The 16,406-nt window shown below is 40.1% G+C and overlaps 2 protein-coding genes across 2 annotated transcripts; one reads left to right on the plus strand and one right to left on the minus strand.

Annotated features, from left to right (window-relative positions):
• slc7a6os (solute carrier family 7 member 6 opposite strand) lies at positions 1 to 4,848 on the plus strand. Its single transcript, XM_014015187.1, has 5 exons — positions 1 to 278; positions 1,372 to 1,674; positions 2,156 to 2,362; positions 2,742 to 2,874; positions 4,031 to 4,848. Exons 1-5 carry the CDS (start codon positions 84 to 86, stop codon positions 4,150 to 4,152), a joined length of 960 nt encoding a protein of 319 aa, XP_013870641.1. The 5' UTR covers positions 1 to 83; the 3' UTR covers positions 4,153 to 4,848.
• A 1,873-nt stretch (positions 4,849 to 6,721) lies between these two features.
• On the minus strand, positions 6,722 to 15,820 carry slc7a6 (solute carrier family 7 member 6). Its single transcript, XM_014015189.1, has 10 exons — positions 15,763 to 15,820; positions 11,673 to 12,232; positions 11,473 to 11,598; positions 9,564 to 9,708; positions 9,340 to 9,463; positions 9,154 to 9,257; positions 8,958 to 9,054; positions 8,398 to 8,547; positions 7,397 to 7,580; positions 6,722 to 7,295 (listed from the first exon to the last, which is right to left on the minus strand). The coding sequence occupies exons 2-10, from the start codon at positions 12,160 to 12,162 to the stop codon at positions 7,228 to 7,230; spliced, it is 1,488 nt and encodes a 495-aa protein (XP_013870643.1). The 5' UTR covers positions 12,163 to 12,232; positions 15,763 to 15,820; the 3' UTR covers positions 6,722 to 7,227.
• Positions 15,821 to 16,406: the final 586 nt, after the last annotated feature.

Below are 16,406 nucleotides of genomic sequence, written 5' to 3' on the forward strand. Positions count from 1 at the left end.
CGGAAGTTAAAGCGGAGCGACAGCTCGCGCATATTTTTCATACGAAGACAAATCTGAGCAGAGGCCAGGAAGAGACGAGCGTCATGGATCCAAACACGACCATCTTACGAGTCAAAAGAAAAAGGGGGACCGACCCCGCAGACGCTTTGTTGCTGGCGTGCAAACGGATTCGGCCCGAATCGTCTCAGAGCCCAGTAGTGGAAACGGTACCGGAGCCCAATGAAGCCGAAGAGGTGGAAAACTCTGTCTTCAAACTCGTGGCGACCGTATCGACACAGGTGAGAGGCCCCGCAGAGGGGACTAAACACGGTTAGCAAACGGAGCACGCAGCTGGCAGTAGAAAGGGGGCACCGTGGGAGGGTGATTTGGGTAAAGTTGTTGAAATGCTCAAACGTTTTCTGTAAAGCTGAACATTTGTGAGCGGGATKAGAAGTGGCGGCTGCCTCTGCCTTTTAACAAAGCCCGATCTGTTGTTAGCATGAACGCTAACATTAGCACAGCGCTCAGCTAACGTCGACTCATTCTCACTCAATAATTTAAAAAAATGCTTAACCTCATTGAAAAGCAACAAGAAGCTGCTATTCTTCGAAACGCGTTAATTTGTAGCACACTCCAAAGGATAAACTGTCGGTGCAGTGTTTTTATACAAATATACACACGAGTTAGCTTGTTAGCTTGTTAGCTTTCTGCCTGAACTGACATGTCAGCTGATTTTGTTTATAACAACAACAACGAATTAGGGCCACACAACGAATTTTTTAATGTAATGTATAATAATAATATATGTAGTCATAATATTACGAGATTAAAGCCGTAAATGTAAAGTCGTATTATTGCAAGTACCAAGTCGTAATAATAAGAGAATAAAGTCTTTAATATTATGAGAACTCCTACATGTAAAAGCAGTCTTGCTACTGCGTTAACATGAGGAATGTTGAGCATCTTGTGAAGTTGTGTTTTGGTTTAAAGACAATGCTTACATCTTTTAGCACATCAGCATTAGTAGCAGGACTTTGAAATGATTGTGCAAACGACTGTAATAAACTGAAGCAGAATTGTAATTAATGGCTGCATTGACAGATTCAMTCTCAAGTKATTTGGYTGAAAACATATTATATTAACAGTGACCCTAAAGTCATTACAGATGTTGACTACTTCATAAACAGACTGACACAAAATGAGGAAAACGAGGGGGGATCAGGAACATGTAGCCCTAATACTCTGTCATAGTTTATTGCTCACACAAACATATAAAAATACCTTTTTCCTTTTATTGTAATGAGTGAGCCAAATAATGAACTACACCTGGAGCAGTGATTAGATTTTGTTGTTGCTGAAGTTCCAATAATAATCCCCTCCCATCCCTCTCAGGATGCTCCTGTGCAGACGCAGGTTCGGCAGGCTCTGGCCCGTCCCCGGATGGCCCACGCTCTTCGCCCCTCTGCTGCCAGCTCCCAGCGAATCATCGGCGACCTGAGGAACACAAAGTGGAGCACCCGGAGGGAGGAGCGCTACAGAATAGTGTCCAGCCACCGCGCGGGACTGTCCAGACCTGCTGTGCAGCAAACCTCACAGTCGGATGCTTCTGAGGCTGGAGAGGAGAGTGAGCAAGSAATTCAGGTTGTGGATCTCATTCACGAGGAAGAAGATGACCAGGACAAACCTCCTCACAAGGTACATGATACTCAAGTCTCAATGAGACTGCCACAGAAGATGTTTAGAAGTTCTCGTAATTTTCCCGCAGTTTCCTAAATCTTTCACACTTACCATCCGAAGCTGAACATTTGATGCACGGTCAGGTGGTGGTTCGACGTTTGTTTTCACACACACCTTTCGTAGTCCCTGAGACACACCGCGCAGTGCTGCAGTATAAATCACTACACAGGTTTCTGCCTGCTGGAGTGTACTCTCCAGGAAAAAAAAAAAAAAACTCCRAAAATCCACTATTATTTGTCCACAAATCGGTCTCGGTTAAAGCCCCACAGTTTTTMTCGAACAGATTCCTAAATGAGGCTTCAAAGGTGTTTCCTTTCAGTCAGTCACATTGTTGGTTGTGGTTGTTATGTTGTCATCAGAATGAGGCCCTAAAAGCTGTAACATCAGTCAGATTTTACACTTCTTTATCTCTCCTTTTTTTGTATTGTTTCCACTAAAGGTGCTCCCTTCAGACCCAGAAGTGATTCTCTGCAACAACACCAAGATGCTTCGGGAGCGTTTGAGCATATCTGGAGAGAAGTTGGGGGCGGAGCATCGGGTGCAGGACGACGACTACGTCTACGACCTGTACTACCAGGAAACTGTCACACCAGGCTGGATCCAGGACATCCTGTCTGTCAGGGCCTACGCTGATGAGGGAGAACTGGTGTGTGTGGATGGATGGACGGACAGATGAATGAGTGCTGAAATCGGAGTGAGTGACTGGAAAAATGGGGGGGGAGTGGTAAAAATTCAAAACAATAAAGTGAGAACTTCCTTTTTTGTTTTCGTTTTATATGTTTTGATAAAACCAAAGCAGTGACTGATGGATTGAATATTACTTAGGCTAATAGTGTTTTGATTTATAGGACGCCTTAAAGTTTCTTTTTAAAGAACCACAGGACTGTAAAAACAGAGACTTTGTTTTTTTATTTTTCATTTAATTCATTGAATTCTTGTGGTTTTCTTCTTTTTCCATGCAGCTGAATAAAAACCCATAAACTGAAGTACAAAAAACATCCAAATAAATGTGATGTTTGTCGCAGGTCCCTGATCTTGTGGTTCATGAAGAGGAAGTCTATGATGACGAGGATGATGAGAATGAAGAGTGTAACTGGAGGAATGACTACCCTGATGAGGAGAGTGATGGAGACGGTGACAGAGAGGAGCGCTACGGAGGTATGTTTTTATATTTATTGCATAAAAATAAATTTTATTTTGAATGTGTCTGTTTTGTAGAGCTAAATGTGACTTTTTTTTTTTAAACAATTTCGTAAATGTATCCTGTGATCATATCAAGTCACCGGTCATGGCAGTTGGTATTTTTTAACACAAAGTACTTTTATTAATTGACTAGTAAACCCATAGTATATAAGAATAATTGTGCAGATTAAAATTGCTAGGACACAAATAAAATGTCACTTTAGTCAAAAAGAGAGAGCGAAAGAAAGATATATAACTGATGAATTTCAATCACTCCTTAGAGATCGACTGATACAGGTTTTTGAAGGCCGATACCGATTTTTTTAATTTTATCTTTTTTTACATCAGTCTAACCGATACATGCAGCCGTTTTTTTTGACCAATTCTTGAAGCCGATACTGCTTTTTCCTTCCTCCATTAACATGAAAAAATAAGAATGATAACAAATGTTACACAAGTCTTAATTTAAAACAAACAAAAAAAAACCATTTATTAACCAAGCCTTGTCTGATGAGGCTGGATAAAGTGCTGCCACACAGGATTTCTTCTTTCAGCRCTTTCGTAAAAATAAAAGTAAGTTTTTAGTGTTTTTCACATGAAAGGGAGGCAGGGCCAACTGAAGGAGYGAGTGACATAACTTAGAAACTGCATTATGTACGTCATCATTCTGCAACACGTGGTTCTGGGGACGGATGTGGCTCTTCGGTTTTTCTGCAGTTGCTCTCTGCAGCTTAGGCCAAAGCAGGAAAATGAGAAATACATTTATAAACATGACAATGGTGAGAGGAAAAAATTGTCAAGGCATGCTGGTGATGCTAAGAATTGAAAATACCATTTCACTTTTTAAAAAGCTGAATTTAAAAAGAGAAAATTTCTATCTTCAAAAATGGGAAACTTAGTATAATAAAATGGACCTGCGTAATTCAGTATTTATAATTCAAGAATAAACTTTTTTGTTGTTGTTGTTGCCCTTTGGAAGTAGTTTTCTAACATGTAAAAGTACCTATAACTGAAGTTGATCATGTGGGTTTAATTTTCCTGAAGTTTTAACCAGGCTATAGGCTGCTCAAACATGGTTTAAGTCYTGTTGCCTGAGATAAACCAGTTTTTGTTTTTGTTGTTTCCTMCTCAGGGTACTGGGAGGAGGAGCACTCGTACAGCAGGAGGAGCTGGCAGCGCTACCAGAGGGAAGTGTTGCACGAGCTGGGCTGCAGTGGCGAAGATGACGACAAAGACAAATCTGATTCCGATTAATCTATTTCTTGTTGCACCTCGGTCAGTGGTCTGCCCGCAAATAACGCCTCACTCTGAGGGCCTCTGTGTGGTTGAAGGAAGATTTAAAAACGAATGAAACACTGCAACATTCACACAACGCCCCCACACACAACAGAGCAGCAACTTGTGTAAAACATCGTACTTTACACTCATAGTATAAATACYTGGTTCATAAAGCTTCCTGATGATTCTGAATCTTTACTACACAGATGCTGAAGGAGTGGGTGTTATTTCCAGAAGGATCCAGAGTGTCTGTCTTGTTGATTTTATTTAGAAGTTGTGGTGGAGTGGCTGTACGTGGGTGTTTGTTCCAAGTGGATGCGTGTTAGACTTGTTGCACATTAGTGTGGTATGCCTCGTACGCTTTACGCTGTTACCAACTTCTGTTTAGTGAGGTTTGTCAGGACATGTGTGCTTGCAGTTAGGATGTTTGCATTTTGTGCATGGTAGTGCGTACAAATAACTGTTTTCTTTTATTTTTTTTTATTTTTTGCATAATGTGAAAGCGTGGTGCGTTGTGGGAGTGAGTTTGGTTCAGCAGTCCTCTGGAAGTTCTGATTGTTTGTTTTTTTATTTTTTGAATGCTTGTTGAGTTAAATCTTTTTTGTAAATATGTAGATGTGTAAACAAAGAACTTTCAAAATAAATATTAGTCTGGGTTTTTTGTGTATGCGATGAGCAAAGTGGTTCTGTTCAAAACAACAGTCACAAATGGCTACCATAACCTTTGATTTATTTTCTGTCTGTAATTTGCAGCTTTGTAGGTGATCTGTTAATGATAGTCTCTAACTGAGGTATGCCAGTGTAATCCTATAGTCTCTAACTGAGGTATGCCAGTGTAATCCTAGTTGTAATTCACATTTTCTGACAGCATTTAGCTTTATTTATTTTGGTCACATAATTTGATATCTTTTAATTTGAAAACTCACAGATGGGATTAGCCTGGTTAAAACCAGACCGTTGTCCTTCGTTTTGAGCAGAACTGRGTATGAAGACAAGGGCCAGGCAAAGATGGGATGCACYTAATATCTAAAACTTGAGTTGAACAAACTAGTGGGTACATCAGAATGTGATACAACACAGAAGCTGTCCTTTAAATCTATTTATCAAAACCCGTTGCCCTTAGTGACACTTATGAAAGACAATCGTAGAAATGAAATACTTTTTTAAAGCATAGCATGTAACAGTGCAAATAGTCTATAATTAAAGGTGGAACAGTCATTCAATACAATAGAAGGAAAAAAAAGTGCTTAAAAGCATCATCTCTWCAGTGCATATGTGTGAAATAAATAACTTCCCTTTTATTGATAGCTTCCTAGAGGTCTTTGGACGGATTAACAGCACTTGCTCATAGGGTACGCAGTATTTCTGTTTAGCTGGGTACAAATCATAACATTTAAATAAATATATTCCTTTTGTGTATCTAATTATACAGAAAGCACCAGTAAAATGTCACAGGCACGTAGTTTTAAAAGGTGAATGTTAAATGTATTATTAAATACTGATGTAGATTTCCTAATGAAGGTTATTACATAGTGTGATAAACTACATTCACTGACAAAAAAAAGGCACCCAGATGAAGTGGTGAGAACTATTACATGAAACAAGTAATGGAAGTGGCAGTACAGTCACAATGCTGGTCCCATGTCAGCATGGTGGGCTCTCACAGGGCCTCAGTACCAGCAGTGATTTGGTGTGGAACGATGACACCGCTGTTAAATCCTCTTAATTCCTGTAGTTTTTGAGATCCAGCAGATCGGCACTGGGTCTGTTGACATTCATATAGCAGGCAGTTCATAGCCACACGCGCTGTGTGTGGATAGATGTCATTATTTAAAAGAGCTCTACTATGATCTCAATAAGATTTGCCTGGTTACATTAAAAAAATAATGCCAGGGGTAACGCTGGTGTGTTCTTCACCACTTTGTCACGATCAGTCCTTTTCGCTTCGTGCTGCTGTGTCAACCATCTGATCCTGGTGTTGCAAAACTGAGATTCATCACTGAAAAATGCTACAGCACCACTCATCGTCATCAATCAATATTTCTTGGTCATATTGTCCACATTTCAACTAAAAGCAGCCTAAGCATGGGACACTGAACCTGTGGTCTGACTGATGCCATTTGTTCAGACATGGTGCGGTCTGTGTTGGGCAATCAGAACTTTCACGACACATTTGAGCGTCCTCCGATATCTGTAGGCTCCATAGCATGATACAAACACCAGGGGCCTCYTGCATAAAGGAGTGCGCAGCTTTCACACTAAAAGTTGGCGTACGGTCAAATCTTGAAAAGTGCGCCGCAATATTCAGATGTATAACACTGCGCACGCAGGTTCCTGCGCTCCTTTCCTTCATACATCCCAATGAACGTGGAACTGAGCGCACGAGAGACACCTCCCCTGACACGCCTCCATTTAAATCTGTAAAATACTGTAGATGTAAATATGTCCAGCATGTGAGATTCTCCTCAGATTGTCCTCTCTGTGGGATCAGAAATGATTTTTAGATGCAGGAAAAATGTACATTAAATGGAGAATGAGTGAGAAAACTGTCTAAATAAGRAGTGGGATGTAAAAATGAGTTTGCCACACTCAACGGTGTGTGGGTGTTGGTGCGTGCGCGCGTGTGCTGTTAGTTTCAGCGGCGCATGAGGCTGAGACATTTCCACTTTTACACGTCTTTAATAATTTTGTAAACACGGAGGAACTGATGACTTTTGTAGAACTTAGAAAAATATTTATTAAATAGTTGAAGTGAAGGAACGAGTGACTCGCAGCGCTGCAAGTTTCTGCCGCGGTGTGGGACTGGGAACAGATCTTTAAAACAGCTCTTTCTCCCTGGGTGCCTAACTTGTTTTGGCAGTGAGTGTATTTGCAGAATAACTTCTTTTAATTCCCATAATAATTTAGTGTGAACCTGTGGCAGCATTTTTAAGTGTTGAGTGGAGTCCAATAGCTTCATTGTGGTAAAACGGGAGCCTCATTTTGTCCGTTTCACTGCAGAGTGTCTTTGCTATGATGCTCCTGATTGAAGTCCTGAAACGGAAGAAGAAGCTACTGGCTTTTGTCCGTCTCTGTCAGAACACAGAAGCAGGTGTGCTGGGTGAAGAAAGTCAGGGAGCCTGCAGCAGGAGACGACACATTAACGAAATTTGGTCCATTGGGATGAACGACCTCGTCATTAAATGATTTGTGCGGGGAGCTGGATGAGGGGTACACTCACGCAGCAGCTTGACGATGATAGGCGGCCTCTTGGACTCTGGTAAATAGACACCCAGGAAGTAGACAGGAACCCCTGACAGAGCGATGCCGATGCCGATCAGAGAGTTGAGCGTGTCGCTGTAYAGAGGAACCGCCACGAGGAAAACGGCACACAGGCAGAACACCACCGGGAACAATAAGGTCAGCTGCAGGAGGGGGACATCAGAACACATGAACACTAAATATTTTCTCTTCATTTGTTCTTGTCCTGTTTTACACTTTGACAAGCAGAACTGAAACTCATTTTAAAAGGTGATTAAGCTATTATCACTTTGAAGGGAAGGTGACTGTTTAACTGAGTTTTAGATACAGACTTATATTATACTTTGTGGTCAGTTTTAGTCATTTACTTTAAACAGTGATAGAATRAACYTGTCTCTATGTCTCCCTTTAGTAGTGTAAAAATATAATATTTAAGATTTCCAGTATATCAATGCTGACCTAAGAGGAACCACTCCTACTGGTGTGACCAGGGTGATTTATTATGGTTTGGAAGCATAACCAGCATCAGAAGGGGGAAGTCACTTTGTTCTGATTACTCTCAGGGGCCACAACATAGGCTCTGAGCTTGAGACGCAGTTAGATGTAAAAAATAAACCTTTTATCTGAGAACTGGATTGGGTTTCCTGCACATTATTTGTGTATTACATTCTTGAACACTTTCTAACAACGTTCTGCTTTGCTGGTTGAAGATAAGAGACATAATCTTTCACTTGGCAGGAAGTAGTTCCAGGTAGTGCCATGGATCAAGGTGCCTCAATGTGCTCATCAACTGTTAGCTCTATGCAAAATTAGAAATTGTATTTATCTGGAGGACGACTGTTTTGCTTCGTATTGATTTCTCTGTTGGAGCTGTGACTGCACGTCAAAAACATTCAGGAGGAGCTTGACTCAGTTTGTCCTTTAATTCAGTTTACTCTTTGCTAAAGAGTCAGATGTGGATAAAGGAGGGTTTTGTGCTACCTTGAGAGGTCTGGGTCTGTCGGGCTGCTTCCAGCGAAGGTAGATCTGCCCGGCGACAGACAGACCCATGAAGAACCAGTAGCTGAAGCTGTAGTAGTTGATGAGTTGGAAAACGTCCTCAACTGTCAGGTAGATCAGTGACATGATGCACTGAACAGAGAGGAAACAAGTTACCAGTCACAGCCGTCAGTGCAATTTAAAGATCACATTATTTAAGCCTTCTAAATGWTAAACCTTGGTTCAGAATAATCACAAATGTGCATCATGTTCATTTAATCTGACACTAATCATTACAGTTCAGCCACGTGAGCGTTTAACACCTTTCATTTACACKGCCACTCTGTCTGGGTGCTTAACTTTTTTTTTCTGAGTGTATTTGTGTGTGGAAAGAGATTAAGATTGTTGCGTTTTCTAATCTGTGCCACTAGATGTCACCAAATCAAACACACTGCCCATTCATTTGTGAAAGTTGTGATTTCCCAAAGCTGTGCAGTAAAGGAGGCTTTAACTAATTGCCATGTTTTCTGTAGAATCTGTTCGTAATGGATACTTTTTCATACATTGAAGATCAGAGCAGGAACTGGAGTGAATCTCTTCACATGGATCATAGACAGAGCATCAGGAAGGTGACCCTCCCGGGATCCAACAAAGAACAACCTGAACACAAGCAGGCTGCGTTAAAACTGTCACCAGGTTGTTCTGCAAAGTACTTGTGTTGTGTTGTGACGCTATAGAATTAAAATATTTTGGTCCTACCTGGACGCAGCTATAATGGAAGCGTTCAGGCCTCCATAACAGGACAGAGCTACAGCAATCGGGATTGTCCAGCTCATGACACCCAGAGTTTGATCTGCAAAGGTCTAAACAAAACACAAGACAGCTGCCAGTAACTACACTCACTCGTCTTTTTTTTTTAATTCCATCAGCAATTAATTTCCTCACCACTGCCACGGCATCACTGTCCAGTATGGCATGGACATCCAGAACGGCATAGTAGGCCACGTTGGTGAGGATGTAAATGATTGTGACAATCGGCATGGAGATGGCAATGGCCAGAGGCAGGTTCCTAAAACAACAACACGCTTCAGCTATTTAGGGCTGATTTCACTGGTCTCAGTTGCTACTGCCAATACATTARGCGTTAAGTACAGAAACGTTATGCTCACCTCTCTGGGTTTTTGATTTCTTCTGTTACAAAGTTCAGGGTGTCCCAACCAGAGTAAGAGAAGAGCGCAGAATACAGCGCCAAAGCWATGTCACCAGGATCTGAGGACGAACCCTGAAAGGARGACTTAAAATTTTCTGTATGACCTAAAAAGGAGGCGGTGAGAAGAAACTGATGCATCAATAAATAATGATGTATGAGTCAGTTCATAGCTGTTCGTAGAGTTAAATATCACTAGCAGGGGTAGACATAAGGAAAATTTTCAGTTGACAAGACGTGGTTGTCCYCAAAACATTTTGGTTGTCCAAAAGAATCTCAAGAAAAATGTAATTTAACAAGTATATTGTTCTGTAGATGAAGTTTATTATATGTAATTGTTCTCAGTCAGCCAGGTTGACAGGAGCTCCATGAATAAAATGTCCTCATTCTCTTCTTTGAAATAGAGTTCAACATTGATAAGCTTCTTTCTGCTCATAAGTCAAACATTTTCACTTAAATAGAAGTATACTGTGTACATGACCTTATTAAAAGTTACAGTTTATAGTGTTCTGTTCGGTTTTACCAAGTTTTTTCTCCCGCTCATTTTTACAATGACAAACACCCGCGGGAGASAACTTTAATCAAGGTCTTTTTTTCTTGGTTGTCCACCGGACAACCAWGAGACAGGATCTGGTTGTCCGAAATGAAAATAGGTTGTCTCGGACAACCTAAACAATGGTTATGTCTACCCCTGACTGGAACGAGTCCCGCCTCTCTCGTCCATCTGTGACAACATGGAGGAGCAAAAATGACGACCAGTGAAATAGCTCACAGTTATAGCAACTATTAGATTAACTGTAAGCACAACTGGATCTGTATCACAAATATTTGTAATGTTTTACAACAATTTTTTTTAAATTATGTTAATTTCATTCAACAACTATATAAAACAGCTAGATATGTACTGTATATACCCAAAAACTATACCAGTAAGTCAATAACTTTAAAAATTATGATTTCAAATAGTAAAAACATATCTTTATTATTTCTTACCTGTCATAAATAATAATAATGAACATGCACCAGTCGACACAGGTTTGTCTAATAGAAACCTAAAAAAAGTTAAATATATATTATTTTACACTATGTAAATATTACATAAATTTGAGGCATAACCAGCTTGTGCTAAATTGTATAATGATTCAGCAGAATGCTACATGCTGTATAGAAATATATGCTACAGATGCCAATATCAGCTAGTTAATTCAATAATTAAGAGGGATTACATCGACTTTATAAGCATATTATTATTATTATTATTATTATTATTATTTTAAACTGTTACATTATTAACTTCAGCTCTGGTTAGATCACATCTACATTGAGGTGAATGAGAAAAAATTTGCGTACTTGTGAAATAAGATGTTTTCCTGCTTCTCTTCTATTGGTAAATCCATAAGCTTTCTGACACTTGTATATACATTTCATAGTTTATATACACTCTAAAATATTAATAATAATTCAATTTATATTATTCTTATTATTAGTTTTTATGATTTATACATCATCAGTCTTTTTTTTTCTCRATGTTGCCAACATGTACAGTAATAGTAAGTCCAGAGTCTTGGCCCGTCTGTATAGCCCAGCAGCTGCTAGAGTCGATCACATGGTCAAAACCCACTCCAGTTGTTATTATACAGTATATTGTTATTCTGGTGCAGCTGATGTAGCTGATTAARGTTTGTCCTCAGGACAAAACAAAAATGTAAACTTTGCACCAATGAAGAAGATAAAAGACGCTGACATGAAGACAAAGTGGACTATTCTGTTTATAATCATTGAACATTTAACATGACCTTATGCGTTGATGTTGCAACACTGATCCACGCCTTTGTTTCTCTCATTTTCAAGACTATCTTGACACCACTCACCCTGAAAAAGCTTGACAATGCCCGTGACTATGACGACGATGAGGGCTGCCACCTTCGCGTAGGTGAAAATGTCCTGCACAAGCGTGCCCCACTTCACGTAGGCACAGTTGATAAACGTCAGTAAACCTAGGAAGAGAGGACAACTCAGCAAATGTTCCCCTAAGAGGCTGGGCAAACAGAGGCAGCTCAAACACACTCACATATGCARGCCGCAGCGATGAGCCTGGACGCTGCGTATGGTGGTTCACATGTTGGAAAGAGCGGCTGCACCAGGTAGTTTGCAAACGTAAGGGCTATAACCGCCTGACAGGTGGGCTCAACYATCAACAAGGAGGTCCATAAACGGATGAACGCAATGAAGCCGCCAAACGACTCCAAGATGTACGCGTATGAAGCCCCTGATTTGGTGATTGTGGTTCCCAGCTCAGCGTAGCAAAGGGCCCCCACCACTGAAAACAAACCCCCAATGGCCCAGATGACTAACGACAGCCCATAAGAGGCACTGTAGAGGAGCACGCCCTTGGGTGAGACAAAGATACCAGAGCCAATCATGTTCCCTACAATCAGGCTGACCCCYTTGAGCAGGGAGATCTCCTTCTTGAGCTCCATGGCCTCGTTGAGAGGCTCCTGCTGATTGGAAGAGTGACCAGCGCTCCCGTTCGTCTTCGTGGATCCTTCGCTGTTGACCATGGCGCTGCCGTTCTCAGGGATGTACCAGCAGGAACTGCAGAGCAGCTGTGGATGCTTCAGACCTTTGTTCCTATTGAGACAGATTTAGAAGCACTGAGTCATTATTGGTGACGTGAAGAGGAACTAAAAGCCCCAAATCAATACCAGCAGTACACTAGAACAGGATATGCAAGGATGTCTTGAAACAGTTGGCTCTGGATTGTGTTACCGGGTACTGTTTGATGTACAGCGGAGGTATCATTAGTCACATGTTACCTTCACAGAAGTCTGTGTAACCCWGTTTAATCTAGCCAGCTCTGTAAGCTCTTATATACCAAAGAGATGTCAAGAAGAAGAAGCAACAAAAGACTGGTTGCACAAATGTTCATCATAAAAATAGGCAACAGAACATACACTATTTATTAAAAAAACAGTCAAGTAGGAAGTTACAAAAGCAATGTTTGTGTGTTGTCTACAGGGAGGTCTCATTGATGTACATCAACAGGAMGAGCTGTGGTTAATCATTTCTATTTGAGTAAACTTTAATAATCTCCAAAAGGAAATGGTTTAGTTACAGTACTCTGCCACCACAGACTCAGAAAACTCCTGAGCATCTTCTGACACACGTTAAAAGAGCGTGTCAGTCTCTGAAAAAAAAAAAAAAACAGACAACTCTGGCCCTTTTTGTAGACTGTAGTAGTATCCAAGATATGCGTGGTCTATARCAATGAGGCATATTGGCTAGAGACATCACTCCCGCTTCAGAAGATTGATGTACTATTAGAAGTAGGTAGGTTGTCAATGTAAACAARTGATCATGCCTAGATTTCTGCGTAGAATTGCATATAAATAGCAGTTTTTCATTGGTTATCTTCTGCCTATTAGAAACATCATTCATTGCAGAGGTGTGTACCTTGGCAACATGATTTTGCCTATGATCATATGTACTGACAAACATTTCTATCAAATCAAATGGTTATCAATAACAAACTGAGATTCATTGATGTGCTGWCTTAAATTTATCATGTCATGTTACCKCATTCAGCTTTACCAGTTTGTCCTCACCTCYTACAATTTAACCGCTCTCTCCGACCAAGAAAAATCCTGTGATAGCATCTCTAGKCAATATACTGGGGTTAGACAATGAAACTGAAACACCTGGTTTTAGACCATAACATCCCTTTCNTACAATTTAACCGCTCTCTCCGACCAAGAAAAATCCTGTGATAGCATCTCTAGACAATATACTGGGGTTAGACAATGAAACTGAAACACCTGGTTTTAGACCATAACATCCCTTTCAGACAGCTTCCTCTTGCGTCCACAGTTAAACATGTTGGATGTGGTTCATCCTTCTTGGTGGTATGCTGACATTACCRTGGATACCGTGGCTCTTGATACATCACAGACTTGCTGTCTTGGTCACAGATGCACCAGCAAGACGTGCACCAACAATTTGTCCTCTTTTGAACTCTGGTATGTCACCCATAATGTTGTGTGCATTGCAATATTTTGAGCAAAACCGTGATCTTACCCTGCTAATTGAACCTTCACACTCTGTTCTTACTGGTGCAATGTGCAGTTAATGAAGATTGGCCACCAGGCTGGTTTAATTTAGCCATGAAACCTCCCACACTAAAATGACAGGTGTTTCAGTTTCATTGTCTAACTCCTGTACCTCACTGTGCAGCACTGGTCCCAGGAAAAAAAAGACAACTAGACTGGTCAGAGTGCGATATCTACAGTCCTCCAACATCTCCACACTGACCCCTCCTGATGAAAACAGGGGTCACAGGGCATCCTGGATCTCCTTAAGTCCACCACTAGTGCCTCATCCTTGGCCAGGTTAAACTCCAAGTGGTTCTGTTCAGGCTACGTGGGAAAGATGTTATAAGACATGCAAGAGTGCCTTGTATTTCTGAATGTGAGGCACAACAAGCTTTAGTTCAGTCATCCCATCGCCTCTTCTTCAACCTCTCAACATCACTGCACCACACACTGGTCTGCAGATAACACCAAACAATAACACAACTGTAAATATTCACTTCACCTGCCAACATGAGAGAATATGGTGGCTGAAGACATTTAATTAGTTGAATAGCAGTGAATTGCTCTGATGGGAGTCATTGCTTGTGCTTCATTTAGTCTTAAAGCTAAGTGCAAGTCCATTAATGTGGGAGTGAACTTGTGAATGACTTTATGTACAGTCGGTTTGAACAGAAGTTTCTGAAAAACATTGGACAGCTCGTACAGAGAAAAGGTTTGTTATCAGTGTAAAATTTCATAACTGAAGCTGTTTGTTTGACTGACTTTAATTACAACAACATGTCCCCCTCCCTCCTCCTCAGGCTTCTTATAAAAGGGCAGGCAGGACCAAAATAACTTTAAATACAAACAGGAAGTTGATTACGTTGTTGACTTGTTCATTCTTGTTGGGGATTAAAAAAASAGACTTGAGGGGAGAGTGATGCTCGTGGATGGTTTTGCTTCAGTGTTACTTCTTATACAAAAAAATAAAACATTATTATAGGGTCTATGGGTTTTATTTTAATATATAAATATAAAATGTGAGTATGGACGTGTTAGGCAATAAAACTTGGATTTAGAGACAAAACTAACCAATATCAAGAGCAAAACTAAATGTTCTTGTGTTTTGCAATTTTCTCTCTCAACAGTATGAACAGCATGTTTTTATCTGATGATCTTTATATCTCTTGTTTTTCAGCCAGAGGACAGGCAGGTATTTAGACTAAAGAAACCCTGTTCTTCACGTTTTGCCTTTTTTTAATGGGAGTATTTGAGTGAACCTTGATGCAAGGATCTTCTACTCATTTTTGTATTAAAAAAATAGTTGATTGATAAACCTTAATTACACAATATGTTTGGTTTAACAAGAAGTTGTACTTAACCGGACCTTTGCTGTTTCGTGATATTTTCCCCTATCCTTTGCTTTCTCTCTAAATAACTACAATTACAGATGTTTTCGTACACCCTGCAGACTCATAAAACGAATACGACACAACACGTCCCACTGCAGCAGCAGCCGGCGTTTTTTTAAACACGTTTCTAAGTCAAATTTAACAACGTTTGCTCCGTTTCCGCTTTGAGCCTTTCAAAATAAAACTAAATGTTAGCGAGAATATTTAGTAGATTGGCTTTCTTCTATTTTGTCTGTTTCTCACATACTTTATACAGTTTATGATCGATCGTGATAAAAACCTAATTTTTGTTAAACTGGAGCATTTTATGTGTGAGAATCCAACCCGCAGATTAAAGGTTTTTCTTTTTGTTTGTTTGTTTTTTGCTTGAATTCTGCTTGACAATATAGCTCATATTAGTCATGACTACCAACACGTGAGAACGATTTACTGTACAACACAATTAACCATAATAACATCAATAAAATAAGTTTTACATCACACATAATTGCGTATATTCACGTTTTGGGTTTCCCAACTTCCGGTGTCGGTGCCTTGCTTGATGATGTGGGCTTTTCTGTTTGTCCCGTTTCTTTGGCTAACAAAAAGAAAAATGTGGTTTTGCCCACTACGAGTCKGTAGGCATTTATCAGAGTTATTAAAGACTTAGCAGCAGGTGTCAGGTGAAAGTGTCCGGTCTTACCTGCGTTAGTTTCTCCTTCCTGCTGTATCCCTGACAGGCAGCATCCGCAGTAAACAACCGGCTGCTGCTGCTGAGAGGAAACACGGTGTGACGCTGCAGAATCAGTGCYGAGCTACATCAGATCACACTGGAGGGGAAAGATTTTATGGAATTTATTTAAATAGCTACAAAAAATAGTGTTAAGGGAAAATATTTGACCCCCCCCTCCCCCAATTTTTTCTTTTTTTTTTTTGAATAAATAAAATAAACAATAAAATTAATTAATTAATATATAAGGATATACAATATAAATGTCAAAAGGACACATTAAATAGATTTGAAAACATCTCCGAGTGTTTCAGGTGTTCAGATGCAGAAAATTGCAATTCCTCATCCTAAAATTTGGGATATTTCAAATTCTCTGTGGAACCTGATGAAAGAAGAAAAGCAAACAGGTAAATCGCTTTGTTTTAAACCCAACCCTCGTGCAAAATAAATAACGAATAAACACAACACTATGTTACAGTTACAAGGTAAATATTTTACAAAGACAAACAAAATACAGTAGCCTATTATTGCTACCTCAGCTGGTGTTTTAAAGTTGTGGTTTCTGTTTTTTTTAACTTTCCAGAAGACTTTCAGTGGCTGTGTATATATATATATAT

The sequence above is a fragment of the Austrofundulus limnaeus genome, unplaced genomic scaffold (genome assembly GCF_001266775.1).
Source record: "Austrofundulus limnaeus strain Quisiro unplaced genomic scaffold, Austrofundulus_limnaeus-1.0 Scaffold124, whole genome shotgun sequence".
Taxonomy (NCBI): Eukaryota; Metazoa; Chordata; class Actinopteri; order Cyprinodontiformes; family Rivulidae; genus Austrofundulus; species Austrofundulus limnaeus.